Consider the following 27,922-nt stretch of genomic DNA (forward strand, 5'->3'; position numbering starts at 1 on the left):
CCTGGAGGATGTTTCTGCTGACCATACCACGTGGCAACAGCTGTGTAGGGCCAGGTTTATATTCTGGAGATGGAAAGAACAACCAGAAGACAGCAGAAGAGAGCCAGGAGAAACGCAGCCATAGTTGCCTCCACTACCACATATACATGTCCCATCTGCAATAAAGCTTGTGGGTCCAGGATAGGACTGTATAGTCATCAAAGATCTCACCGTTAAAGGAGTGGACGTCGTCATCGGATTTCGATGGACAACCGAAGAGAAAGAGAAGAAGAGCTTGGATGTGTAACTACGGACGTTTATTGCCAAAAACACAGTCGCCTGAATTCACCTGCTTTGTTTCAGATTAGGTGCATGAATCTGTAAAGTTAATTATCGCACCAGCGCATTTTCAACAATTCTGACTTCGTATGGTTTGCCCTTGTTTTTATTTGTATATTTAATGTCACTTCTTTCAATGCATCATCTTTGCAATTCCTCGATCCAACATGAGTAACTTCTCACATCACCGTCATTCCTACACGTGCTCGGAGTCAGTGCCGGTTTGTCTTTCTCCTCAGAAATTTAAGCGGGGGAGCTGCCCGAGATGCGTGTTAATCAGTGAACCGGTGCACTTCTCCTATCGCTGATGAAAGGTCTTAGACCGCAAATGATAGCTCGGTGCACAAACTTTATCTGGCGAGATGAGTGCTTCAAGTGCTTTCTTGCATTTTTTTTAATTCCAGATTTTCAACATCTGTGACGCTAATTTTTTTTCTCCCGTTAACGAGAGACGGCGGGGAGGGGAGAGCGCATGCGCGCTGCTGGGCTCGTGCGTCGCTTGGCGTGGGCGATATGTCTCTCGCAGAAAATCTGTGCGGCCGAGCGCTGGAAGCCGGGGGTTGTGTGTTAGCCCTCGCAGGGAGGGATGTGACAGGTTGAAAGGCTGCGATATCTGCTGAAAAAAATAGTTCCACACTGTGTGTACAATATTACTTTTCTTCCTTGTCAAGAAATGGTAGCACAAAAACGGAAAGTGCCCTCGAGCCCGGCGAATGCGCAGCGAGGGTGAGTTGCCGAGTTTCTCTTCGGGAGGCTGGGGAACAAAGCCAGAGAGTGGCCCGGGGCTGCGGCCCAGGACCGGCCGTCGTGGCACCTTGATCTCGACATTACTTCGTTTCCAGGTGGCTGGGTGGAAGGGCCCCTGTGCATCACTTGGCGATGTAGTGAACCGGCGGCGGGGGGCTTATTCTGTCCCTGAGGATGGGACGGGCCCCGCCATGTTTCAGCCAGTTTCCGTTTCCGTCTCCGCTGTTTAAATAACCCAGAGCCTTATCTAAATTTCAATTTTCTTACTATTATTGTCTAACTCAAATTAACTGTATTAATAGCATATAATAGAATAAGTTTTATTCCTAACCAAGACGATTCTAACTTTTCAACGAACAACATATTTATTTGATGGTGTGCTTGTGGACAAAAATATCAGCATTTGTATTCACTCACTGGTCGTTATATTTGTCTATTATACGTCCAAGACAACTTTTAGATCCTGGTTTACTTAAAAATTGATCTTTTTCTGTAAGTTTAAAAGACCTAGTAAATCTTCAGCTAATTAATAATTTTGTGCAAAAACAATAACTTCTACCAACAAAAAACGAAAAACAGTGTTGGAATTATAAAATTTAAACGGTGGGAATGCAAAAGTCAGGGAGCATGTGTAGTGATAAATCAGAACTAAGTTAAATAATGAATTTGTGTTCACATTTGGTGCCTGAGCACTTATTTTGTTTGCATAGAACTAAACAGTAGTAATCTATTTTTCTATTCAGCAAAATCATGGCTCTCTAATCTAACATCTCTCCATTTTTCCTTCACACTTTCCACATCCTTTAATTATTAATCACAATTGTCAATTCTAGATTTGAACATAGAATAGTACAACACAGTACAGGCCCTTTGGCCCACAATGTTGTGCCGACCCTCAAACCCTGCCTCCCATATAACCCCCCACCTTAAATTTCTCCATATACCTGTCTAGTAGTCTCTTAAACTTCACTAGTGTATCTGCCTCCACCACTGACTCAGGCAGTGCATTCCACGCACCAACCACTCTCTGAGTAAAAAACCTTCCTCTAATATCCCCCTTGAACTTCCCACCCCTTACCTTAAAGCCATGTCCTCTTGTACTGAGCAGTGGTGCCCTGGGGAAGAGGTGCTGGCTGTCCACTTTATATATTCCTCTTAATATCTTGTTTAAATCTATTCCTCTTAATTTAAGATTATCAATATTAATATCAGTTATCTTCAGAACTTCGGTTTACAGACCATGTACTCTAATCAGCAACTAGAACTTCAAGTCATCTTGTTAAAAGAAAGTTTTCGTAATTAAAGCAGAAAGTAGTTGAAGTAGCAAGAAAGACAGCATCTGTAGAGTGAACAGAAAATGCAGTTACACACACTAAGTGTTGGTGGAACGCAGCAGGGCAGACAGCATCCATAGGAAGAAGCACAGTCGACATTTCAGGCCGTGACCCTTCGTCAGGACTAGCTGAAAGAAGAGGTAGTAAGAGATTTTAAAGGGGGAGGAGGAGATCTGAAATGCTAGGAGAAGACAGGAGGGGGAGTGATAGAGCTAAGAGCTGGAAAGTTGGTTGGCAAAAGGGATACAGGGCTGGAGAAGGGAGAAGATCATGGGATGGGAGGCTTAGGGAGAAAGAAGGGGGGAGGGGAGCACCAGAGGAAGATGGAGAGCAGGCAAGGAGTTATTGTGAGAGGGACAGAGAGAAAAAGAAGAAAAAAATAAAAAGTTAATAAATAAATAAGGAATGGGGTGAGAATGGGAGGAGGGGCATTAACAGAAGTTAGAGAAGTCAATGTTCATGCCATCAGGTTGGAGGCTACCCAGACGGAATATAAGGTGCTGTTTCTCCAACCTGAGTGTGGCTTCATCTTAACAGTAGAGGAGGCCATGGATAGACATATCAGAATGGGAATGGGATGTGGAATTAAAATGTGTGGCCACTGGGAGATCCTGCTTTCTCTGGCAGACAGAGTGTAGGTGTTCAGCGAAACAGTCTCCCAGTCTCCATCGGATCTCACCAATATATAGAAGGCCGTACCGGACGCAGTATAGCACGCCAGCCAACTCACAGGTGAAATGTCGGCTCACCTGGAAGGACTATCTGGGGCCCTGAATGGTGGTGAGGGAGGAAGTGTAAGGGCATGTGTAGCACTTGTTCCGCTTACAAGGATAAGTGCCGGGAGGGAGATCGGTGGGAAGGGATGGGAGGGACGAATGGACAAGGGAGTCACATAGGGAGCGATCCCTGCGGAAAGCAGAAGGGAAGGGGAGATGTGCTTGGTGGTGGGATCCCGTTAGAGGTGGTGGAAGTTACAGAGAATTATATGTTGGACCCGGAGGGTGGTGGAGTGATAGGTGAGGACAAGGGGAACCCTATCCCTAGTGGGGTGGCGGGAGGATGGGGTGAGAGCAGATGTGTGTGAAATGGGAGAGATGCGTTTGAGAGCAGAGTTGATGGTGGAGGAAGGGAAGCCTCTTTCTTTAAAAAAGGAAGACATCTCCTTTGTCCTAGAATGAAAGGCCTCATCCTGAGAGCAGATGCGGCGGGGACGGAGGAATTGCGAGAAAGGGATGGCATTTTTGCAAGAAATGGTGGGAGGAGGAATAGTCCAGGTAGCTGTAGACGTCAGTAGATAGGCTGTCTCCAGAGATGGACAGAAAGATCAAGAAAGGGGAGAGAGGTGTCAGAAATGGACCAGGTAAATTTGAGGGCAACGTGAAAGTTGGAGGCAAAGTTAATGAAGTCAACGAGCTCAGCATGCGTGCAGGAAGCAGCGCCAATGCAGTCGTCGATGTAGTGAAGGAAAAGTGGGGACGGATGCCAGTGTAGGCTTGGAGCATGGACTGTTCCACAAAGTCAACAAAAAGGCAGGCATTGCTGGGACCCATACGGGTGCCCATGGCTACACCTTTAGTTTGGAGGAAGTGGGAGGAGCCAAACAAGAAATTATTAAGAGTAAGGACTAATTCCGCTAGACAGAGGAGAGTGGTTTAAGGTCAATTCATTTCGTTAGAATATCTCATTAGAGCTTTGGTAATGTTTTTATTTTACTCCAGTCTTTGACATACAAAATTCAACTCTTGTTTCTATCTCTGCTCTTATTATTCTTTGCTTCCTAAAAATATTCCATTTGATTTTTAGATCCGTTTTAAGACCGTAAGATATAGGAGCAGAATTAGGCCATTTGGCCTACTGCATCTGCTCTGCTATTTCATCGTGACTGATCCATTTTTCCTCTCAGCCCCAATCTCCTGCCTTCTCCCCTCATGCCTTAACTAATCAAGAATCTATCAAACTCTGCCTTAAATATACCCAATGACTTGGCCTTCTCAGCCACCTATGGCAACAAATTCCACAGATTGACCACTCTTTGGCTTAAGAAATAACTTCTAATCTCCATTCTGAAAGGACACCCCTCTATTCTGAAGCTGTGTCCTCTGGTCTTGGACTCCCCCCACCATAGGAAACATCCTCTCCATATACACTTTATCGAGGCCTTTCAACAATCAATCAGTTTTAATGGGTTCACCCCTCATTCTTCTGAATTCCAGTCAGCACAGGTCCAGAGCCATCAAATGCTCTTCAGATAATAGGACTTCTCATCTGAGAATCATTTACGTGAACCTCCTTTGAACCATGTCATCCTTTCTTAAATAAAGGGCCCAGAACTGCTCACAATACTCTAAGTGAGACCTTGTCAGTGATTTATAAAGCCTCAACATTATATCCTTGCTTTCATATTCTAGTCCTCATGAAATGAATGCTAGTATCACATTGCCTTCCTCACTCACCACTGACTCAGCCTGAAAATTAACCTTTAGGGAATCTTACACAAAGATTCAACTCCCTTTTGCACCTCAACGTTTGAATTTTCTCTCTACTTAGAAAACAGACTAACCTTTTATTTCTTCTACCAAAGTGCATGACTTTCCAACAGTGTTCCATCTGTCACTTCTTTGCCCATTTTCCTAATCTAAGTCCTTCTATAACCCCTCTACTTCCTCAAAACTACCTGCCCTTCCACCTTTCTTTGCATCATCTGCAAACTTTGCCACAAAGCTATCAATTCTGTCATCCAAGTCAATGACATACAAAAAGAAGTGGTGTTCCACAGGGGTCTGCGTTGGGACCACTAGTCAGCAGCAGCCAACCGAAAAAGCCTCTTTGCCTCCTCCCAATCAACCAGTGCTTTATCCATGCTAGTATCTTTCCTGTAATACCACGGGCTTTTAATTTGTTAAGCAGCTTCATGTGTGGCACCTTATCAAAGGCCTTCATAAAATCCGAGTACACAACATCCACCAATCCTCTTTTGTCTACCATGTTTGTTATTTCTTCAAAGAATTCCAACAGATTCGTTAGGCAAAATTTTCCCTTGAGGAAACCATGCTGGCTACAGCCTATTTTATCATGTGTCTCCAAGTACCCTGAAACCATATCTTCAAAAAATCTTCACCACCATTGAGGTCAGACTAACTGCCTTATAATTACTTTTCTTCTACTTCTCCACCTGCTAGAAGAGTGGAGTGAAATTTGCAATTTTCTATTCTTCCAGAACCATGCCAGAATCAATTGATTCTTGAAAGATATTTACTAATGCTTCCATAATCTCTTAAGCTACCTCTTTCAGAAACCTGGGTGGAATACCATCTGGTCCCCGTAAATTATCTACCTTCAGACCTTTCAGTTCCCAAGAACCTTCTCCCTAGTGATGCCAACACTCCCGAACTTCTGGTACACTGCTAGACTGATGCAAGATACACAGTGAAGACTGATGCAAGATACTTGTTCAGTTCATCCACCATTTCCTTGTCCCAAATTACTACCTCTCCAACATTATTTTCCAGTGGTCTGATATCCATTCTCGACTTTCTTTTACACTTTGTTTCTGAAGAAACTTTTGGTGTCTCTTTTAATATTATTGGCTAGCTTACCTTTGTATTCCATCTTTTCCTTAATGACTTTTTAGTTGCCTTCTGTTGGTTTTTAAAAGCTTTCCAATCTTCTAACTCCCCACTAATTTTTGCTCTAATTATATGCCTTCTCCTTGGTTTTAATGTTGGTTTTGCCTTCTCTTGTCAGCCAGCCGTGTCATCCTGCCTTTAGAATGCTTCTTCCTCTTTGGGATGTATATATCCTATGCTTTCTGAATTGCTTCCAGAAATTCCAGCCATTGTTGTTCTACCGTCATCCTTGCCAGTGCTGTTTTCCAATCAATTCTGGCCAGCTTCTCTCTCAAGCCTCTGTAACTCCTGTTACTCTACTATAATACTGTACATCTGTCTTTAGCTTCCCCTTCTCAAGTTACAGGGTAAATTCTATCATGTTATGATCAATTACTCCTAAGGGTTCCCTTATCTTAAGCTCTCGGATCTATTCCTGTTCTTTGCACGACACGCAAGTCAGAATAGCTGATCCCTTGGTGGGCTCAACCACGAGCGCTCTAAAAAAAGCCATTTTGTTTTCTTTCTAGAAATCTCCCCTTTAGGGATCCAGCACCAACATGATTTTCCCAATCTACCTGCATATTAGAATCCTCCTTGACTATTGTAACATTAACCTTTTGGCATGCATTTTCTATCTCCCATTGTAATTTGTGGACCACATCCTTACTACTGTTAAGGGGTCTGTAAATAACTTCAGTCAGGGTCTTTTTACTCATGCCATTCCTTAACTCTATCCACAATGATTCAACATTTTCTGACGCTATGTCACTGCTTTCTAATGATTTGATTTTACTCTTTTTTTAACCAACAGAGCCACACCATCCCTTCTACCTACTTGCCTATCCTTACAATACAATGTGCATCATTGGATGTTAAGCTTCCTGCCTCCCTCTGTTGAATGGGGTGAAGGGAGAGGGATGGTTGATCTCTCTTTTTCCTAAATGTGATTCATTTGCAACAATTTTGTACATTAATTCAATACAGTATTTCTGCCACCCATGCAGATTACATTAGCAATGACATGCAGAACTAAGTGTTACCAGAAAATTAATCACTGTCTCCCGGCAGTTTACCAGCAGAGCACCTATCCGAAACGTGCAAGCGCTTCCACTTCCATGGCTCCGAACATCACGTGTCAGAACGGAGACCTGAAAAGAGCAATATAGGAAAAAAGAAAGGAGCTTAAGAAGGGGGCATGAGAAGGCCTTGGTGAGTAGGGTAAAGGAAAACCCCAAGGCATTCTTCAATTATGTGAAGAACAAAAGGATGACAGGAGTGAAGGTAGGACCGATTAGAGATGAAGGTGGGAAGATGTGTCTGGAGGCTGTGGAAGTGAGCGAGGTCCTCAATGATTACTTCTCTTCGGTATTCACCAGTGAGAGGGAACTTGATGATGGTGAGGACAATATGAGTGAGGTTGATGTTCTGGAGCATGTTGATATCAACGGAGAGGAGGTGTTGGAGTTGTTAAAATACATTAGGATGGATAAGTCCCCGGGGCCTGACGGAATATTCCCCAGGCTGCTCCATGACGCAAGAGAAGATATTGCTGAGCCTCTGCCCTAGGATCTTTATGTCCTCGTTGTCCCTGGGAATGGTACCGGAGGTTTAGAGGGAGGTGAATGTTGTCCCCTTGTCCAAAAAAAGGTATTAGGAATAGTCTGGGTAATTATAGACCAGTGAGCCTTATACCTGTGGTGGGAAAGCTGTTGGAAAAGATTCTTAGAGATAGGATCTCTGGGCATGTAGAGAATCATGGTCTGATCAGGGACAGTCAGCGTGGTTTGTGAAGGGCAGATCGTGTCTTAACAAGCCTGATAGAGTTCTTTGACGAGGTGACCAGGCATATAGATGAGGGTAGTGCAGTGGATGTGATCTATATGGAGTTTAGTAAGGCATTTGACAAGGTTCCACACGGTAGGCTTATTCAGAAAGTCAGAAGGCATGGGATCCAGGGAAGTTTGGCCAGGTGGATTCAGAATTGGCTTGCCTGCAGAAGGCAGAGGGCGGTGGGGGAGGGAGTACATTCAGATTGGAGGATTGTGACTACTGGTGTCCCACAGGATCTGTTCTGGGACCTCTACTTTTCATGATTTTTATTAACGACCTGGATGTGGGGGTAGAAGGGTGGGTTGGCAAGTTTACAGACGACACAAACGTTGGTGGTGTTGTGGATAGTGTAGAGGATTGTCGAAGATTGCAGATAGGCATTGATAGGATGTAGAAGTGGGCTGAGACGTGGCAGATGGAGTTCAACCCGGAGAAGTGCGAGGTGGTACACTTTGGAAGGACAAACTCCAAGGCAGAGTACAAAGTAAATGGCAGGATACTTGGTAGTATGGAGGAGCAGAGGGATCTGGGAGTACATGTCCACAGATCCCTGAAAGTTGCCTCCCAGGTAGATAGGGTAGTTAAGAAAGCTTGTGGGGTGTTAGCTTTCATAAGTCGAGGGATAGAGCTTAAGGGTCGCGATGTAATGATGCAGCTCTATAAAACTCTGGTTAGGCCACACTTAGAGTACTGTGTCCAGTTCTGGTTGCCTCACTATAGGAAGGATGTGGAAGCATTGGAAAGGGTACAGAGGAGATTTACCAGGATCCTGCCTGGTTTAGAGAGTATGCATTATGATCAGAGATTAAGGGAGCTAGGGCTTTACTCTCTGGAGAGAAGGAGGATGAGAGGAGACATGATAGAGGTATACAAGATAATAAGAGGAATAGATAGAGTGGCTAGCCAGTGCCTCTTCCCCAGGGCACCACTGCTCAATACAAGAGGACATGGCTTTAAGGTAAGGGGTGGGAAGTTCAAGGGGGATATTAAAGGAAGGGTTTTTACTCAGAGAGTGGTTGGTGCATGGAATGCACTGCCTGAGTCAGTGGTGGAGGCAGATACACTCGTGAAGTTTACGAGACTACTAGACAGGTATATGGAGGAATTTAAGGTGGGGGGTTATATGGGAGGCAGGGTTTGAGGGTCGGCACAACATTGTGGGCCGAAGGGCCTGTAATGTGCTGTACTATTCTATGTTCTATGCAGAAGGATGGCAAACTTGAATGGACAGCTTTCTAGCCCATCACTGAGGATATTATAATAAAATCAACAGTGGGGGACCTAACATGACTCATTTCATCCTGTCAATTAGAGGATCTGCCAATTATGTCTTCATTCTACCTTCACTTAGATTGACTTTGGCCCAGATGATTTGCTTATGAGAGACTTAATTGAATATCTATGCAAATTCATTTAAATAGCAACTGCACACGTCCAAAAGTAATTCAGTCTGGTTTGTGAAGCACAATCAACCAGTTGTTGGGTACATTGAAAATAAGAGCAGAAATAAACCACTTGGCATTTCAAGCCTCCTCCACTATTCAGTACAGTCATGGCTGACAATCTACACTCAGTAGTCACTTTATTAATTACACCTGTACACCTTTTCATTAATGCAAATATCTGATAAGCAAATCGTGGCAAAATGCAATACCTAGAAGCTTGCAGACATGGTTAAGAGGTTCAGTTGTGATCAGACCAAACAACAGAATGGGGAAGAAATGTGATCTAAATGACTTTGACCAAGGAATAATTATTGGTGCCAGATAGATTAGCTTAAGTATCTCAGAAACTGCTGATTTGGGATTTTCACATGTAATGTATTCTAGTTTACAGAGGATGGTGCAAACATCCAGTGAATGGCAGTTCTGTGGGCAAAAACACCTTGTTAATGAGAGAGGTCAGAGGAGAATAGCTAGGCTGGTTGAAGCTAATAGGAAGGTGACAGTAACTCAAATAACCATGCATACAACAAAAGTGTGCAGAAGAATATCTGAACATTCAACACATTGAACCTTGAAGTAGATGAGCTACAGCAGCAGAAGACCACAAGCATACACTAGCAGCCGTTTTATTATGCACAGGAGGTACCTAATAAAGTGGCCAGTAAGTGTATTTCAGAGCTATGCTCTAGTGCTTTCACAGTATTCCTTGATGCATTTTGCATCTAGAAATATATCCAATTTTTTCCAACTTGTGCATTCTTCTGGTACTAAATTTCACAGTTTCATCACTGACTGAAGAAATGTCTTCTGATCTCTGTCCTAAAATCTCTTAGCTGATAAACATGATTGGTCCCACATTGTAAACATCAGAATTAACTTTATTATCACAGACATCTCTTATGAAATTCATTGTTTTGTGGTAGCAGTACAGTGCAGGACAAAACTATCTAGTTCAAAAACTAATTACAAGGTAGTGTTCATGGATTGTTCAGAATCTATTGCAGAGGGGAAGAAGCTGTTCTTAACCTTAATGTTTCTTAATTGTACATATTTTTTTTGTCTTCCATCGCTGAGCAGCAGTGAACCATCTGATTGGCATATCAGAGTGCTCTTTGGGAACTAGTTGACTTGATCAGCATTTCTGATCTGGCTATTGTTCACGATTGCACTTAATAAAAAAAAAGATATTGAGTATGGGTCTTCAGGTTCCTGTAGCTCTTCCCTAATGGTATAACCTAAATGTAATGTGCTGTACGGTTTCACTGCTAATGTAATGGTTTCTCTGGTGTAAGCTGGCTATGTACTGAATAGCTGTGCTAATGAACTGGCTGGAATGTTCCATCCCCTTAAAACTAATAAACTCCAAGACCTTGGCCTCATTACCTCCCTGTGCAACTGGATCCTCTATTTCCACACTTGCAGACCCCAGTGCCAAATATCCCAACTGACCCCACTCACTCCTTTTGAATGCTGTCTCCCGTTACGCAGTCCAACATCTCCTCTGGAACTGTGGTGCACAAAATGTCCTGACTGTCCCTCTACTCACTTCTTTTGAATTCTCTTCTGCTACATAATCCATTGTCTCCTTGGAAACTGATACATAAGCAAAGTTCATAATTCTTTTGTATTGTATTTCTTTAATTATCTGTAAACATCTGCAAGAAAATGAATCTCTCAAGGTAGCATATAGTGACATGTGCATATTTTGATATTAAATTTACTTTTACCTCTGTCTTTGCCTGATGCCACTGTTCAGTCCATGTGATGGATGGCGAACTCCCTGAGTTAGAGTCAGAGAAAAGTACAGCACAGAAACAGGCGCTTTGGCCCATCTAATCCTTGCTGAAACCATTTAAATTGCTTACACCCAATGATCTGCATCGGGACCACAGCCCTCCCTACCCCTATTATCTATGTACCTATTGAAACTTCTTTTAAACTATGAAATCAAACTCTCATCCACAACTTGTGCTGGCAGCTCATTCCCCACTTCGAATTCTGTGTCTGGAGAGCTGTGGGTGAGCCATGTTTCTGCATGCCACGGTTTGCAAGAAGACTTTGATAGTGCATTAGTAGACACTTGCCAAGGTCCATCAAAAAGTTAGGTTTAAGCAGAGTGGGCCACTGTTAGAGTTGGGATTTCAGGCTTTGGCTTATAAAGACTTTGGGGAGGAGAGGTGAAGGCAATAGGTAGACTTTTTTGTTTAATTTTTTCTTCTTGTACAGTTAAAGCAATGGGGATACCAGGCAGGATAGTGGATTGCTCCTCTATAGGATGTGGGAAGGTAGGGAGACCTCCAGTGTCTCTGACAACTATACCTGCAAGAAGTACATCCAGCTGCAGCTTCTTTCAGACCATGTTAAGGAATCAAAGCAAACTGCAGATCATTCAGGAGGCTGAGGGATTGATCGACAGGGCTTACAGGGAGGTAGTTGCACCCAAGGTGAAGGACACAGTAATTAGGTAACCATCAGGAGGGGGCATCCAGTGCAGACCACCCCTCTGGCTGTTCCCCTCAACAACAGAAATACTGCTTTGGATACTGGTGTGGGGGGTGGGAGAGAGATGGGACCTAGTAGAGGAAAGCTATAGCAATGAAGTCTCTAGCACTGAGTCTGGCTCTGTAGCTCAGCAGTGGAGGGAGGAGAATCGAGTGCAGTAATGATAGAGAATTCCATAGTTAGAGGAGTAGACAGGAGATTCTGTGGATGTGAAAGACACCCAGATAGTATGTTGCCTCCCAGGTGCCAGGGTCAGTGAGGTTTTGTGCAGCAGAGGAAGGTTGACAAAAAAATGTTAGTTTTGCAAATGTTTATCGTAGTTTTTAGTGAGTCAGCGATGTCTTGTAATTCTGTGTCAGTGCAGATATGCATGTGTTGCAGCTCTGACTAAAATTGAAATGTCCTTAATTCACAGTGGATGCAATAGTACAGGGGTTTCTAACCTGGGCTCCAAGGTCACTTGTTTAGTGGTATTGGTCCACAGCATTAAAAAGGTTGGTAACCCTGATTAGTGGTTCCACAGTTTCCTATTTGCATTAGTTCTACTCCCAACAGGAGCTTGTTGAATTGAGAAAATTGAAACAATAACACAACTTTGCTTAAACCCAATCCGCTTTGGGTTAGGTCATTGGTTAGAGTCACAGTTTGCATGCCATCACCTAGCACATGGTAAATGGAGATTAATTTCCAAGGACAGCTGAATTTGAGAACTATTTTCATGGTGTCTTTCAGTTGACTTCGTTAAAGGCATTTTTTTCCAGTGTCAAGATCGTATGTACTGATTGATGTTGTTGCTCCCTGCATTTCCCTTAGAATCGCAGGTTTTGTCAACTATGTATAGTCATAGAAAAAATTGTACTTCAATTAGGGGAACACATTCGGCCCTCTGTATCCGCGGGGGATTGGTCCGGGACCCCCACAGATACCAAAATTCGTGGATGCTCAAGTCTCTTATATAAAAGCCTAAGAGAGCTCATAAGGGTGTTACGAAAAGCGAAAGTTGTGTTCAGTGTTTGCTTTGCAGCGAGCCGTTATAGAGGCAGCGCGCACCCCGAGCAGCAAGAGTGCTTTATCTTGATTTATTTTGTGCATCCGTTAGCAAGATGTGTCCTAAGGTAACAGAAAAGCCTAAGAGAGCTCGTAAGGGTGTAATGCTTAGCGTAAGACTGGACGTAATTAAGCGTTTTGATTGTGGTGAACGAAATAAAGACATTGTGTGTGCATTGAACTTGCCTACATCCACCATTTGTACTACCGTATTTACACGCAGAGAGAAAGAATCTTGAAAGCTGCTGATGTTACTGTTGGTTCTGCTAGTAGCATATCATTCCTGCTTTTTCTATATGTTAGTGTTATTTTAGGTTTTATGTGTTATTTGGTAGGTTATTTTTTTGGGTCTGGGAACGCTCAGAAATTTTTCCCATATAAATTAATGGTAATTGCTTCTTCGCAACTGAACAAGATGCGAGGCGAACAGTGCTCAAACAACGCGTGCTGGCGAGAGAACTTCCGGGTTTTCCCGATCCACGGTTGGTTAAATCCATGGATGTGGAGGGCTGACAGTATTTTTAACCACTAGGAGAAGTCAGATTAACATGGGAGTGCAAGAGTAGGTCCTCCAGACTTTCAGACCTGCTCCGTCATTAAGATCATGGCTGATCTAGCCCAGTGTCATTTTCCAACACTGTCCCCATCTGCCTTTATTACCATATTGGCCAGAAATCTGTTGATCTGTAAATGTGATGACTGAATTTTCACAGCTGTCATGGCTATTAGAACTCTAGGGATTTACTCACCTGAATAAAGCAATTTCCTTTCTTTTTTTCTTATCTTTTTTTATTAGTTTCATAGAATATAAACATAACAGCAATAATGCAAAGTTGTTGGGAATACATTGTTATACTTAACATGAGTAATTATAAAACCAAATAGTATTTAATTGACAAAACTCCCAATCATGTAAGATACCAATGAATAATACAGGACAAAAAGAAAATATCTAGACAAAAATCATGAAAAAAGAAAACAAAAATAAAAAAAACAAAACCCCTTCAAAAAAAACTAATCTGAACAGAATTAATCAACTAAACTTTAAAAAAAAGACCTGGGCAATTTTAACAACGTAAAAATGGAAGAAAAGAAAACCTTAGTGTCGACGACTCCGTTCTTCTCAACCAACACTACAGAGAAGTAAAATAAGTTTGGAAATTGTCAAATTACATCATATGAAAATGATGAATAAATGGCCTCCAAGTTTTTTCAAATTTAATGGAAGGGTCATAAACCACACTTCTAATTTTTTCCAAATTTAAACACAAATTTAAACATTTGTGAAAACCAGTGAAATACAGTAGGAGGGTTAATCTCTTTCCAATTCAGCAAAATGGATCTTCTAGCCATTAAAGTAAGAAGTGCAATCACCCGACAAGCTGAAGAGGTTAAATGATTTGAGTCTATCATTGGTAATCCGAAAATAGCAGTAATTGGGTGAGGTTGTAAGTCTGTATTCAAAACCGTTGAAATAATTATCAAAAATTTCTTTCCAGTATTTTTCCAACAAAGGACATGACCAAAACATGTGAGTTAAAGAAGCCATCTCGGAATGACACCTATCACATATAGGATTAATATAAGAATAGTAACGAGATAGTTTATCTTTGGACATATGAGCCCTGTGCACTACTTTAAACTGTATCAACACATGTTTAGCACATACAGAGGATGAATTAACTAAGTGAAGAATGTTTTCCTGTTTTTCAATCGGTATAACAATCTTAAGTTCTCTTTCCCAATCAATTTAATTTTATTGGAAACATCAGGACATAAATTCATAATTATATTATAAGTACTTGCTACAACACTTTTCTGAGAGAGAGTTAGATCTAAAATTTTTTCCAAAATATCCATTGGATATGCGTGTGGAAAATTAGGAGGAACAGTAATTAAAAAGTTTCTAATCTGTAGGTATCTTAAAAAAGTGAGATCCAGGTAAATTATATTTATTAGAAAGTTGATCAAAGGACATGAAACAATTATCCAAAAATAAATCATGAAAACATACTATACCTTTGATTTTCCAATCAAAGTAAGCTTGATCCATAGTGGAAGATTGAAAAAGGAAATTAGATATAATATGACTTGCTAAAATAAATTTGATTGAACCCAAAAAATCTTCGGAATTGAAAGCATATACATAAAGTATGCTTAACAATTGGATTATTCATTTGTTTATACAATTTAGAAGAAATAAAAGGAAGCGAAGTTCCTAAAACCGAACCCAAAGAAGACCCTTGTAATGAATTACATTCAAGATTTACCCAATGTGGACTTGAAGTTGCATCCAAATCGCGTAACCAAAATTTAAAGTATCGAATATTAATTGCCCAATAATAAAATCTAAAATTTGGGAGGGCGAGCCCCCCATCTTTTTTAGATTTCTGTAAATACCTTTTACCTAGCCTAGGATTTTTGTTCTGCCATATATATGAGGAAATTTTTGAATCAACATTATCAAAAAAAGATTTTGGGATAAAAATTGGAACCGATTGAAATACATATAGAAATTTAGGCAAAATAATCATCTTAATAGCATTAATCCGACCAATTAAAGACAAAGATATTGGTAACATACATCAAAGTTGCTGGTGAATGCAGCAGGCCAAGCAGCATCTATAGGAAGAGGTGCAGTCGACGTTTCAGGCCGAGACCCTTCGTCAGGACTAACTGAACCAAAGATATTCGTGACCATTTAGTAAACAAGAGTTTAATCTGATCAATTAAAGGTAAAAAAATTATCTTTAAATAAATCTTTATACTTTTTCGTAATTATAATCCCTAAATATATAAATGAGTCAGTAACCAATTTAAATGGAAAACATCCATAAATAGGTACCTGCTTATTTGGGGGAAATAATTCACTCTTATTAAGATTTAATTTGTAGCCAGAGAAATTACTAAATTGAGCCAACAAAGCTAAAATAGCAGGAATTGACTTCTCCGGATTAGAGATATATAATAACAAATCATCTGCATATAGTGATAGTTTATGTACAGGTGTCCCCCACTTTTCGAACGTTCGCTTTACGAAACCTCACTGTTACGAAAGACCTACATTAGTACCCTCTTTTCGCTTTCAGAAGGTGTTTTCACTGTTACGAAAAAAAAATTCAGCGCGCGATAAAAGGCAGCGCGCCCCGAGCAGCCACTCTCCCCCAGATTGGGAACTGCATTGCTTTAACACGTGCCTGTGAGCAGCCGTTTGCAGGATGAGTTCTATGGTATTGGAAAAGCCTGAAGCAGCTCGTAAGGGTGTTACACTTATGGTAAAACTAGACATAATTAAGCATTTTGATCGTGGTGAACGAAGTAAGGACAACGTGAGTTTGGCTTGTGGAAGCTGACGAACATGATGTTGAAGAGGTTTTGGCATCCCATCACCAAGAACTGACAGATGAAGAGCTGATGCAGTTGGAAGAAAAAAGGATAACAATTGAAACTGAATGAGTAATGATAAAGTACGACTTTAATTTTGAAAGGGTACGTCGGTTTAGGGGATATTTGCAGGATGGTTTGAGTCCTTATTAAAGAACTGTGTGATGGAAAAATGCGCGAGGCTCAGCAGTCAAGCAAGCCTTCCACATCAGCCACAGCAGACGATGAACCTCGACCTTCGACATCAAGGCAGGCAGAGATGGAAGAAGATGAGCTGCCTGCTCTAATGGAAACAGGCGACGAGATGACACCCTAGTGTCCCACCACCCCAACACCCAGGCCACGGACAGGTACTGTACTGATTCACGGAGAATGCAAAGGTAGCCGGGAGGCACACAGCACATCTTTAAGAAAAAAGCCGAAATAAACATGCTAATTAATTAGGTGCCGCCGACACGTAATTGTCGGCCCAGATCAGAGACGACGCAATCGGAAATCGGCACTGATCTGGGCCGACAATTATGAGCGGCACTTAATTAATTAGCATGTTTGTTTCGGCTTCTTTCTTAAAAATGTGCTGTGTACCTCCCGGCTACCGCTGGACCCCTGCGTTCTTCATGGCAATGTATCGCTCAGCGGCCTGGAGGGTGGGGGGGGGCTACTGCACCAACCTGTGACGACTCCGTCTGACACACCATCATCAGTGTGCTCTGCGCTGTTTTCCCAATTCCAGTAAGTGATACTACACTGTACATACATTATTTCTACTTTATATTGGCTGTGTATTTTTACATGTTATTTGGTATGATTTGGCAGCTTCATAGCTTAAAGGTTACTGGAGAGCGCTTGTGTGAGATTTTCTGCCGACGGCGCTTGCGTGCGATTTTCGCTACGGAGAACAGTGCAGTAATGATTGTGGAAAAGTATTTCTACTTTTATATAGGCTGTGTATTTATCATATCATTCTTGCTTTTACTATGTGTTACTGTTATTTTAGGTTTTATGTGTTGTTTGGCATGATTTGGTAGGTTATTTTTAGGTCTGCGAACACTCACAAAATTTTCCCATATAAATGGTAATTGCTTCTTCGCTTTACGACATTACGGCTTACGAACCGTTTCATAGGAATGCTCTACCTTCGGATGGCGGGGGAAACCTGTATTTCATTTCCGCAGGTAATACCAAAAATATTGGGCGAGTCACGGATAGCAATTGCTAAAGGTTTAAGGGCGATATTAAATCGTAAAGGACTAAGAGGGCATCCTTGCCTAGTACCACGAAATAGATGGAAAAAGGAAGATCTTTGATTATTAGTACAAACCGAAGCTACCGGGGAATAATATAACAATTGAATCCAAGATATAAATATCAAACTAAAATTAAATTTCTCGAGCACACTAAATAAATAAGGCCATTCAACTCTGTCAAAGGCTTTCTCAGCATCTAATGAGATAATACATTCCGGGGTAATAAGTGAAGGGGTGCACACAATATTAATTAACCTCCTAATATTAAAGGATGAATAACGATTTTTAATAAATCCAGTTTGGTCCATAGATATAATTTGAGGTAATACCTTCCCTAACATAGTTGCTAAAATTTTTGAATCTACCTTCAAAAGAGATATCAGTCTGTATGATGCATAATCAGTAGGATCTTTATTCTTTTTAAAAATTAAGGAAATAGAGGCTTCATAAAACGATTGTGGTAATTTACCTAAACTGATTGCTTCTTTGAATATTCTAGACAACCACGGAGAGAGAATAGAGGAAAAGGATTTTAAAAATTCCACTGTAAACCCGTCCGGACTGGGTGCTTTACCAGAATTCATTGATGAGATTGCAGTTATTATTTCTGTAATAGGAGTTTTTTCTGTAATAGCAATTTCCCTTCATTTCAATCCCACAGTTCACCCTTTTGTTCTCAAACTGTGCCCCGAGTTTTAGACCCTTCAGCATTTGGAAGCATGCTCCCTGTATCTAGGCTATCAAGTCCTTATAAAATCTTTCTTCTAAACTAAAATACTCATTCTTGATCTACTTAATCTCTGCTCATGGCAAACCCAGCATCCCTAGAACCAGTCTAGAAAGTGCTTGAACTGAATCTGACCTTCAGAAATCTGACAACAAATTCTCCCATAAATTTCTTAGAGATATTTAAAACACTAATAATTTTTTATGATAATTCATTATCAAATGTATGCATGAGTTTAACTGTGGGTTGTGTTAGGATGAATATAGAAAATATTCAACAAAATAAAATAATTATGGAGGACGAAATATGGGTAGCTATAGAAAATGGGTATTTCTGACTTGACAGAAAAAATCAGTTTAGGAACAGTAATCAGGAAGGAAACCTGTGTTGCCTGTGCAACATTTTGGGTCGGAAGATCAAAACAATACTCCACAGATGCAGTCCTGCCAAGGCTCTGTACAATTGAAATAATACTTCCTTACTCCTCCAATTAAGGTCAACAGCCCTTATAGTAGCTTGCTGTACTTGTGTGTTAATCGTAATTGTGACAAGTACACTCAGGTCCTTTTAGGTCAGTTGTACCTAATTTTTGCACCTTTTGACAAATGCTCTGCTTTTCACTTTTATACACTAAAGTTATATTATAATCCACTTGCCACATTTTTACCCACTCGCTGTTTGTTGATAACTTTGAAGTCCCTTTACTTTCTCCTCCGTACTAACAATGCATAATTCTTAGAAAAGTAATCAAAGTGTGGTGTATATGTTACCATATGCTATCTTAAGGTGCGTTTCTTATGTTACGCACCCCGTAACTGGGTTGCCAAACCAGCAGAAATGGATCACTCAGTTGGAGTCTGGATTACTAGAACTAAGAAAGTTTTATTAAAGAAACAAGCAACACAGTACTCTAATCAAAAGGATAATAAATGCAACAGTTCAGCAATGATAAACACACATGTACACAGAATTAGGATAACAGGATCAATCAAACTCTATCATCGTCTAGGGGTAACTGACCAGTTTCAAAGTGATGCAAAGTTCAGTTCAATTGAGTTCAGTTCAGTTCACAGTAATCAGTGCCGTGGCGATGGACAGTGGGGGGGAAGGAGAGAGAGAGCAAAAACGAATGAATATTCAAACGGCTTCCACACAGACCTTCGATATTCTTTGCAGTCAGCTTTCGGGCGAGCCCTTTGTGATGTCTTCTGAGGTCACCGACCGTGACCCCTCCGTTTCCAGATACGATCGTTTCTCTGCGGTGAACCTGGCACCCAGGCAAGGGCAGACACACACCAGGTTCCCACTGATCGTACCTTTCCACCCTGTGCGTCTATGGCTTGGTCCCGCGACCAGCCCTCCAAAACTCCCACCGACTTGTGGGAGGCGCACCGTTTCCAGGGTCTCGTTACCTCGTGGTGTCGTGTGTGTCTTGCCTTAGCTAACCTGTCCCTTTTTATCCCCCTGCTGGGGTATCGCCTGTCCATCACTTCAAACAGTTCAAGTTCAAAGGGGAGCAGATCTTGACAGCTCTCCTTCCGTCCCTTCATTAACATCTCCAAATGCTGCTCCATTGTTTTCCTTATCTCTCTTTCTCCTGAAGACAGGTGGCAGACCAACTGCTGATCCCACTGATGCCAGCACAGGACAGTTAACATCTTAATCTATGTGTACTCCCGTCACACCTCATAGGCATTTCCAGGAAAATAAAGAAATGCAATAGTTTATGAAAAAATACACTTAACAAAGACTGACAAACATCCAATCTGCAAAGGGACAAATTGTGCCAATAATAAATAAAAAGTAAATAAATAATACTGAGTAAAGCAAAATAAGGTAATAAGCTAAATGGTCATCTCTGGCTATTGAGTTTGGAACCATTGAGAATTGTTTTAAGTTGGGGAAAGTTGTGCAGCCAATCAAAGAGAGGGAAAGCATAAATAAAAGAGATTCTGCAGATGCTGGAAATCTAGAGCAGTAACTCAGCTGGTGAGGCAGCATTTATTGAGGGGAATAAAACAGTTGGTGTTTCAGGCTGAGGCTGGAAAGGAAAGGGGAAGAAGTCAGAATAAGAGGTGGGGCAGGAGTACAAGCTGGCAAATGATAGGTGGAACCATGTGACTGGGAAGTGGTGGGGGGGATGGAGAAGTGAAATGAGAAGTTGGGTGGTGACAGGAATGGACTAAGGAATCATGTAAGGATCTGTGGAAAGCAAAGAGTGGGTGGAGAAGGAAAGATGTGCTTGTGGTAAGATCTCGTTGGAGATGACAAAGTACAGAGAATGATATGCTGGATGTGGAGGCTTGTGGGGTGGTAGGTAAGGACGAGGGGAGCTCTATCCATGTTATGGCAATGGGAAAATGGAGTGAGTGCAATGTCCTGGAAATGGAGATGCAGGTGAGGGCAGCATTGATGGTAGAGAAAAGGAAAGAGCACCTTCTGTCAAGTCCAAAGTGTTGATAGCAACTGTAGCATCTGAGAGGCCTGTCAGCATACGATGTAGGTACTGAAGGTGTGCATCAATGTATCTGGTTTAAGACGGCACTAGTGAAACACAGCGATGACTTACTGGCAGCAAATGAAACCACTAATTATTAATAATTTTTTCTGGAAAATGGTTACTGCAATCAGTAGACTGTAAACTTCCCTTTTGGAGTTCAGCCTCCAAAACACACACATTTTTGCAGTGTGAACTGAAGTCTTGAAGGTACAGGATGTTTTTGGTGTGGCGTATACAGGCTGATTCAAGGTGGTACATTGTATATGTAGTACACATTGATAATAAATGTACTTTGAACTTTGCTGGCCTGTGTACATCCCCATCTCTGACCAAAACCACATATCTCAGCACTAAGCAATTGCCTTGGCCTGCCAGTTTCTTGGTCATGATCCCCTTTACCCATTATGCTACAATGATCCTTATTAGTTTTGATTCTACTGGCATTTTTGTTTTTGGGAATGTGTCCAATGCAGTAAACAAGGTACTATTATACTGTATGTGAATTTACAGCATTGCAACTCTGCATCCATCAGTAAGTTCCAAAGAACATCTCTTCTCATTGCTACCATCAAGGAAGAGGTGTAGGAGCCTGAAGACACATACTTAACATTTTAGGAACAGTTTCTTGCCTTTTTGAATGGATGTACAATGAATCCATGTACACTACCTCACTTTTATTTTTGCTTTCTTTTTTTCTCTACTTAATTTAAAAATATTTTTGTATATATTTTTATTGGAACTTGTTTTTTTATTATGTATTTCAGAGTACTGCTGCCACAAAACAAATTTAATGACATATGCAAGAGCTATTTTAACTTGATTCTGACACAAGAAAATCTGCAGATGCTGGAAATTCAAGCAACACACACAAAATGCTGGTGGAACGCAGCAGGCCAGACAGCATCTCTAGGAAGAAGCACAGTTGACGTTTCGGGCTGAGACCCTGCGTCAGGACTAACTTCTTCCTATAGATGCTGTCTGGCCTGCTGCGTTCCACCAGCATTTTGTGTGTAACTTGATTCTGATTCTGAATTGCCTTGTTAAAGTCATAATAATGGTTGATTAAAGCCTCCTTGCTAGCAAAACATGAGTACTTGCTTGAGACAGATACCTGCCAATGTACATTTGGTCATGCTCCATTGGAGGCATGTCAGAAAACAAAATTGTAGTAAGGTTATAACTATTCAGCCATTGCAATGTGAATGAAAATGCTTCATGCCAACTTGGGTTGGGTGGCATGAATCAATGAAGGTTTTAAAATTTATTGTGTGTTTCTGGTGTAAAATCACAATGGTCTTTGATATCTAAGTATTTGTTGCACATTTTAGAAAACAGCAATGCAACACTTCGTTAATTTGGCTGCTGTATAACTAAATGTGTTTTCATCTGTTTATAAAATTGCTCTTTTATTGTTGAGATTTGAGGGATTTGAATTGAAACAAATCCTTTCTTTGAGGCAATTCATGAATGCTTGAGTGCTTGTTGGCCCATTTCTGTTAATTATATTGTGTTCTTAATTATACTATTTCAGGCAAATCTGTTTCCATGATAAAGCAATGCAGAGGTGTGTGTGGGCAGTAATTGGTCCATCATAATTGAACAGGGATAATAAAAACAAGGGTTGACTTTTCGTTCTCCATTTACTACTCCCCACTACTCTTCCTAAAATGTTCAGTACTGGTGATTATTATATGGACATTATTATTAGTAAACATTGAGTGCTCTTTGCTGTCCAGCTGATTATTTTTTAACACATAAGGTAATCATTGAAAATACTATTGATATCAAGTGAATCATTATTTATTTGGTAGGTCAGTTCGGACAAAAAATGGCACAACAGGAGGTGGACCTTCAGCCAAAAAGAAACGCTTGGAAGAAAAGGTGATATCGCCTCAACTAAGGTTAACAAAGCAGTCAGCTGCTCAACCACGCAAGGCATCCAGTAATAAACGAGCTTCAAAATCACTAAGAACAGCTGTCAAAGTGAACAGATTGTCATCAAAGTCAACCACAAAGCTAAAGGTCACTAAAAACAATGAAAAGGTAGTTCCTTTGAAGAAATATACCAAACATTTATTGAAAAATAGCATATCATTAAAATCTTCACACCAGAAGAAATCCATTCTGTCTCCAATATCCAAGAAAAATTCTGGTAAAGTAATGGCTAAAAGAAAATCCACACAAAAACAGAATAATGCTAAAATTGTGCATAAACAAATCCCGGTGAAGGTGTCACAGAAGTCAGTTCAGAGGAATAGAACTTCTCAGTCACGACTTGCACATAAAAGCTTGCCTAATTCCAAAAAGACTAGCTCTAAGAAGAGTTTAAAAATGTCATCACGCAATTCGCGGACAAAAGCTCCTCAAAAAATAAGTAAACCATTATCAAAAAAAAGTGAGAAAAACTCTTTAAGAGCCACCATAAAGAAATCTCATCAGAGTAAGAAAACTGTGAAGGTTCAATCTAAGTCTACTGTGAATGTATCTAGAATGAAACCTGCAAAGAAGGATACAAAATCTTTGTCAGTAACTGTGAGAACCTCCAAGAAGCAACTTGTCAAAAAAACAGCTAAAAAAGTGACATGCAAGGGTAATCATACTAAACAACTTCCCTCTTTTAAAGATAATAGTATTGTGGGGAAAAATGTTTCTTCAAAGAAAATTTCTGAGAAAATACAAAGTAGTGTAAAGTCGGTAAAGAATCTTCAACAAAAAAAGATGGTGAGATCGGAGAGATTACGTTATCGCCTTGCAAGTGAGGATAACTTTGAAGCTGATGCTGCAAGACCTCAAACCAAGTTGATCCAGAATCATTCAAAAGAGAACATTCAACAGGCAGTGAACTCTGGTTTGAAGTCTGGGGCTAAGCAAATGTTGAATAAAGGACAGACCAGGTGTTCTCAGAGACTGAATCTGAACCCATCTTTATCAACGAGATCTTTTGTTTCCACTGATAGTGCATCTAGTGTGGTTCCTACTCAAAAGAAAACGCGTAAAAGGACATTTAGTGACTTGTATCCTGAAAGTCCTGAGAATAAATGTCCTTTGAAAAAAATGCTGAAAGTAAACAGTAAGCTTGGAAGAACTAAGCAGAAGAACATTACAAAATCTCCAAAAAAGGCTTCAGAAATTAAAGAAAAAGGACATCGTAAAATTAGGAGAAGAACTCCAGTTACTACTACTGCCAAAAAACAAGACTCCAATGGTATAGGACCAATGGCATGTGAAAGAAAAAGTGAACAGGGAATACTAAAAAATATTCCTAATAGTAAAACTTCAGTAGTTTTAGAATCTTCCCAAGAGCAGATTAAAACTGGTCAGCCTGTTTCTCATTCCAAAACAAAGATCAAAAAAACAGCTTCATGTGTAACATTGGAAAGCAGTGCAAAATTGAAAGGTCTGGTTCAAAACTTGACAAAGGCAACAAATTGTAGTGTCAAAGCTATGAAAGGAAAAACTGGAGTAGAAACATCAACTGAAAAGAAACAAAAAAAAGTTTTAAATAATAGTACAGAAGATAAGAAAAAGATAAATGTATCTATTAAAGAACAACGTTCAAAGCAGCCTCAAACAGTTCATAAAGCAAATAAAAGTACAATCTCTAATCCTAAATCAGTAATGGAAATTCCATGTCTGCCAACTGATGATAATGCCAAATGTAAGCGACAAAGTATTCTTGAGTTGTGTGAGGAAATTGCAGAAGAGATAGCTTCGGACACTCTTGATCTTTCAGTGAAAGAGGAGTCTACAAAGATGGAAGATAAAAGTATCCCAAAAGAACCAGAAAGCAGAACGCCTGAAGATACTAAGAGAAAACAGCGAGCAAAACCTATTTATTCTAGCCTCAACAGATTCCAGTTTTCAGGCCAAAAATCTATAAAACGTAAATCATTTGAGCATCATAAATCTGTAGCTTCAAAGTATACTACACAGAAAGGAGGGAACAGTTGGACTAAAATTAAACAAATTAAAACGGATCAAAAGACATTAACTGCCATCAAACTAAGAAATTTACAGGTTAAACAAGCAGTTTCACAAGTAGTAGTTCAAACAATTAAGATAAAGAAAGAGAAATTGTCAAATGGAGTATCTGTACAGACCAAAGAAGAAGATGGCACTGCACATGACCAGCACAAAGCAGACACCACTGTTTCTCATTTGGAAGTTGGAAAAGACTTTAATAATGGCCTAAGGTCAACAGAAAACAGTACACCTGAAAATGATAAACTAGTGAAATTGTGTGATGAAAAAGAGGACGAGATGGAGGTGTCAAAAGTGGAGACTGAATCTGAAGCAGATGAGGTACTTTGTATTTCATTTAAATATGTTCTCTTTCAGTGATGTTGTATGCTGTTGTTCACAATACTTTGGATTTGCAATGCAAGTGACCATTCTGTTCAAATGTTAGCTAGATTTGGCTTTCTCCCTGCTGTTCACCTCCTCATGCAAGAACAGTGCACTCTTGCTGGGCTGTCATTCTTGTCACCATTTAACTTGTATTTAATTGACTTGAGGTCCATGTAGGCTACGGTATCCAACTCATGGGTGTTGTAGATTAGAGATCAACTTGTATTTCATTGCTATATAGAATCCCTTATTCAAAACTGTACGCAACACTCCAAGTGTGGTCTCACCTGTTCAATTACAGAAAAACTTTTTCTTGCACCCCATACAGTTGCAGTGAAAAATGTCTTTTGGTTTGCTTGTTTTGTTGGTAATTTGCTAAGCTTTCTCTGAAAAAAAAATTCTCACAAATTTTTGCTTTGCTGTTCTTGACAAGTGTAATTAACTTCAATTTACTTAATCTGCTACTAACTTTCTTGTTTAAATTTCCCTTTGCAGACTCTGTATACTCTCACAGTTCACTTTTCCTCCTTTGTATATTATCACCAAATTTTGACTATGTAATAATTTGTCCTGTCATCCAAGTCATTATTGTAGATTATAAAAAGCTGGTAACCTGACACTAATCCTTATGACAGCCAACTAGCCACAGCTAGTGAACTTAAAAGAAAAATTATTTTGCCTGTTAACAATCCAGTTTTCTTATCTAAAATTTTGTATGGGGGTACATAATCTAATGTCTTGAAATTCCACATGTGTTGCTAGTTAATCTTCAAGATGGAACCATTCGATTTTTCACTATTACAGATTCAGGATGGGGATGTGCACCAATCAACTTGTTTAACTTTATGACCTTTTTATTAACAAAGTGGGCCATTGAAGTATAAAATTGGTGGTAGGAGGATAAATATCAGTATATTCTTTAGAGAAGAACAATGGTTGGGAATGAGCATATTGTTCTTAAAGATTCTCTTTCTATCCATTTCCTTTTAACATACTTTCTAAATCCCCCATCAGTAGCTTTTTGAGAGGTCATTGCTGATCAAAGGTTGAATGCCTATAAGGTTGCAAGAGCATTTAGACCCTGAGAACTATTAATTGCTTTATAACCTATTTCATCATGCTGCCTATTTCTGGGACTAAGAAGTTATTAGGAGCATTTTTCCATTCATCTGGATGCTTACATTACAACCATTTTCAAATAACAGTTCCATTCTCAAAGAAAGGGATCATTTGTCACTGGGATGTTTCCAATCCCTCCACTGTCAGCTTTATGGTCGTAGTGTATATTAGCCAAGGATGTAGTGTAGTACTTGCTATGTTTACTTTTTAGACCTATCCTGCAGCCTGAGAGATGTATTAATGTTTTGGAATACTATTTCTAGATAATAATATTTACATTGTCAGTAAGCCAGTAAAACCATTTAACGCTGAGCAGAGTTCTTTAGGTCTAATATGAATGATCACCTTCTCTGCTGAGTAAAGCCTTATTTCATTGCTTCCCAACATAACGATACAAATTGGCTTTAAATGGACATCTTCCTGAATTATCAAACAGAAGCTTCCCAATCCTTATCATTTTTTTATAATAACAGAATTATATTCTTGGACCAAGAAAAATTGAGGCATTTTATCAGCTGATATAATTACAAACGTGTTTGTAAAATCCCTCAGTGTGACATTGTGAACATCCTGCGAAAACCATGATTTGGCAAGGAGAGTCATTCTGTATGCAGTGCATTTATCTGGTATATCTTCATTTCATATTATTGTTGGTAGCGAAGCTTGTAAGTACACCTTTTAATTTAAAACATTGCAGTTGATCAGTCTGAGTTAACTCTTGTGCAAAGAATGCAACCAGCCATGCAGTGGAAGTTAAAGGTTTCTGTTTTTCTCACAGGAGCTGCTGCTTACAATTGTCTTAAATTCTGATGTTTCTGGAGTTTCCTGGGTAATATGTAACAAGTTCCTGGCTGAATGTTTGAAGTCATAGTGATTCATAGTACAGAAGAGGGGCATTGGCCCTAATTGTGTTAGGAAATTTCCTAGGTGAATTTTGCCAGCACTATACAACAACAATGATCAGGTTTCCCCCACATGACTGTTTGGCACTCAGTCCAACAGATAAGTTTGTTCTGCATATTTTTGCCTTTGATTTTATTTTTAGACATTCAATTCAACAAACATAATCAAAGGAATTTAAGAATATGCAGTTTTCAACAGTAAAGGTTTTTCACAAACTTGTCTGATAAGTGCTTTATTGCACTCCATTTGGTGCACATATTATTGTGATACCAATAAGGACATTGAATAGATCTGTTCCTTTATTTTTGTTAAAACCTTTCAAGTTTTTTCTAATTACTGAAAACTAGGCCTTTAAGAATATGAGAAATGGTCAAGGTTATGAATCCTTTTGCATAAATTACAATCAAGATACCTCATCATTTATTATTTTCTCAAAAAGCTTGAGCAAAGTCTTAAATTTTAGTTTGTTACTTTTATCAACTTTTTTTTTCATTAAGTCTGGCAGACAATTAAGCACAGTTCTGTAGATCCATTTTTTTAAAGGTTACCTCCAGCCTCATTTCGATTCCCTCTCATGAAGAGAAGCATCCAGAATTAACAAGACAATTTGGAGAAACACTTCTAAATAAGAACAAAGCTTCAGATTTGCCTTTGGTTATGTTTGTTTAAATGATTTTTACAAAAGTTGTGGATCGGTCGAGTTTACACATTACTTCATCCGAGTAATTGAAATTAATACCTGAATGGAAAAATTAGGTAATTTTAGAATTGTGCCTAATAACAAAATATTTTTGAGGTCCAAGTTGATGTATATACTTTTGGATATTACTTATCTTGTGGTCAGATAGAAAAATTAGTGGATTG

At 39.9% G+C, this 27,922-nt stretch overlaps 1 protein-coding gene across 3 annotated transcripts in view; it reads left to right on the forward strand.

Moving 5' to 3' along the window:
* Window positions 1-823: 823 nt before the first annotated feature.
* Window positions 824-27,922, forward strand: part of LOC134354000 (N-acetyltransferase ESCO1-like) — a 45,464-nt gene continuing 18,365 nt past the window's right edge. For 2 of the 3 annotated variants that reach the window (XM_063062639.1, XM_063062653.1), the window contains exons 1-2: window positions 824-1,044; window positions 22,501-24,991. In XM_063062639.1, coding sequence (XP_062918709.1) covers window positions 992-1,044; window positions 22,501-24,991 — 2,544 coding nt within the window. In that variant the 5' untranslated portion in view covers window positions 824-991. The remainder of the gene's footprint in view (window positions 1,045-22,500; window positions 24,992-27,922) is intronic. The other variant, XM_063062648.1, reaches the window with a different exon arrangement.

This window comes from Mobula hypostoma, chromosome 1 (assembly GCF_963921235.1).
Source record: "Mobula hypostoma chromosome 1, sMobHyp1.1, whole genome shotgun sequence".
Classification (NCBI taxonomy): domain Eukaryota; kingdom Metazoa; phylum Chordata; class Chondrichthyes; order Myliobatiformes; family Myliobatidae; genus Mobula; species Mobula hypostoma.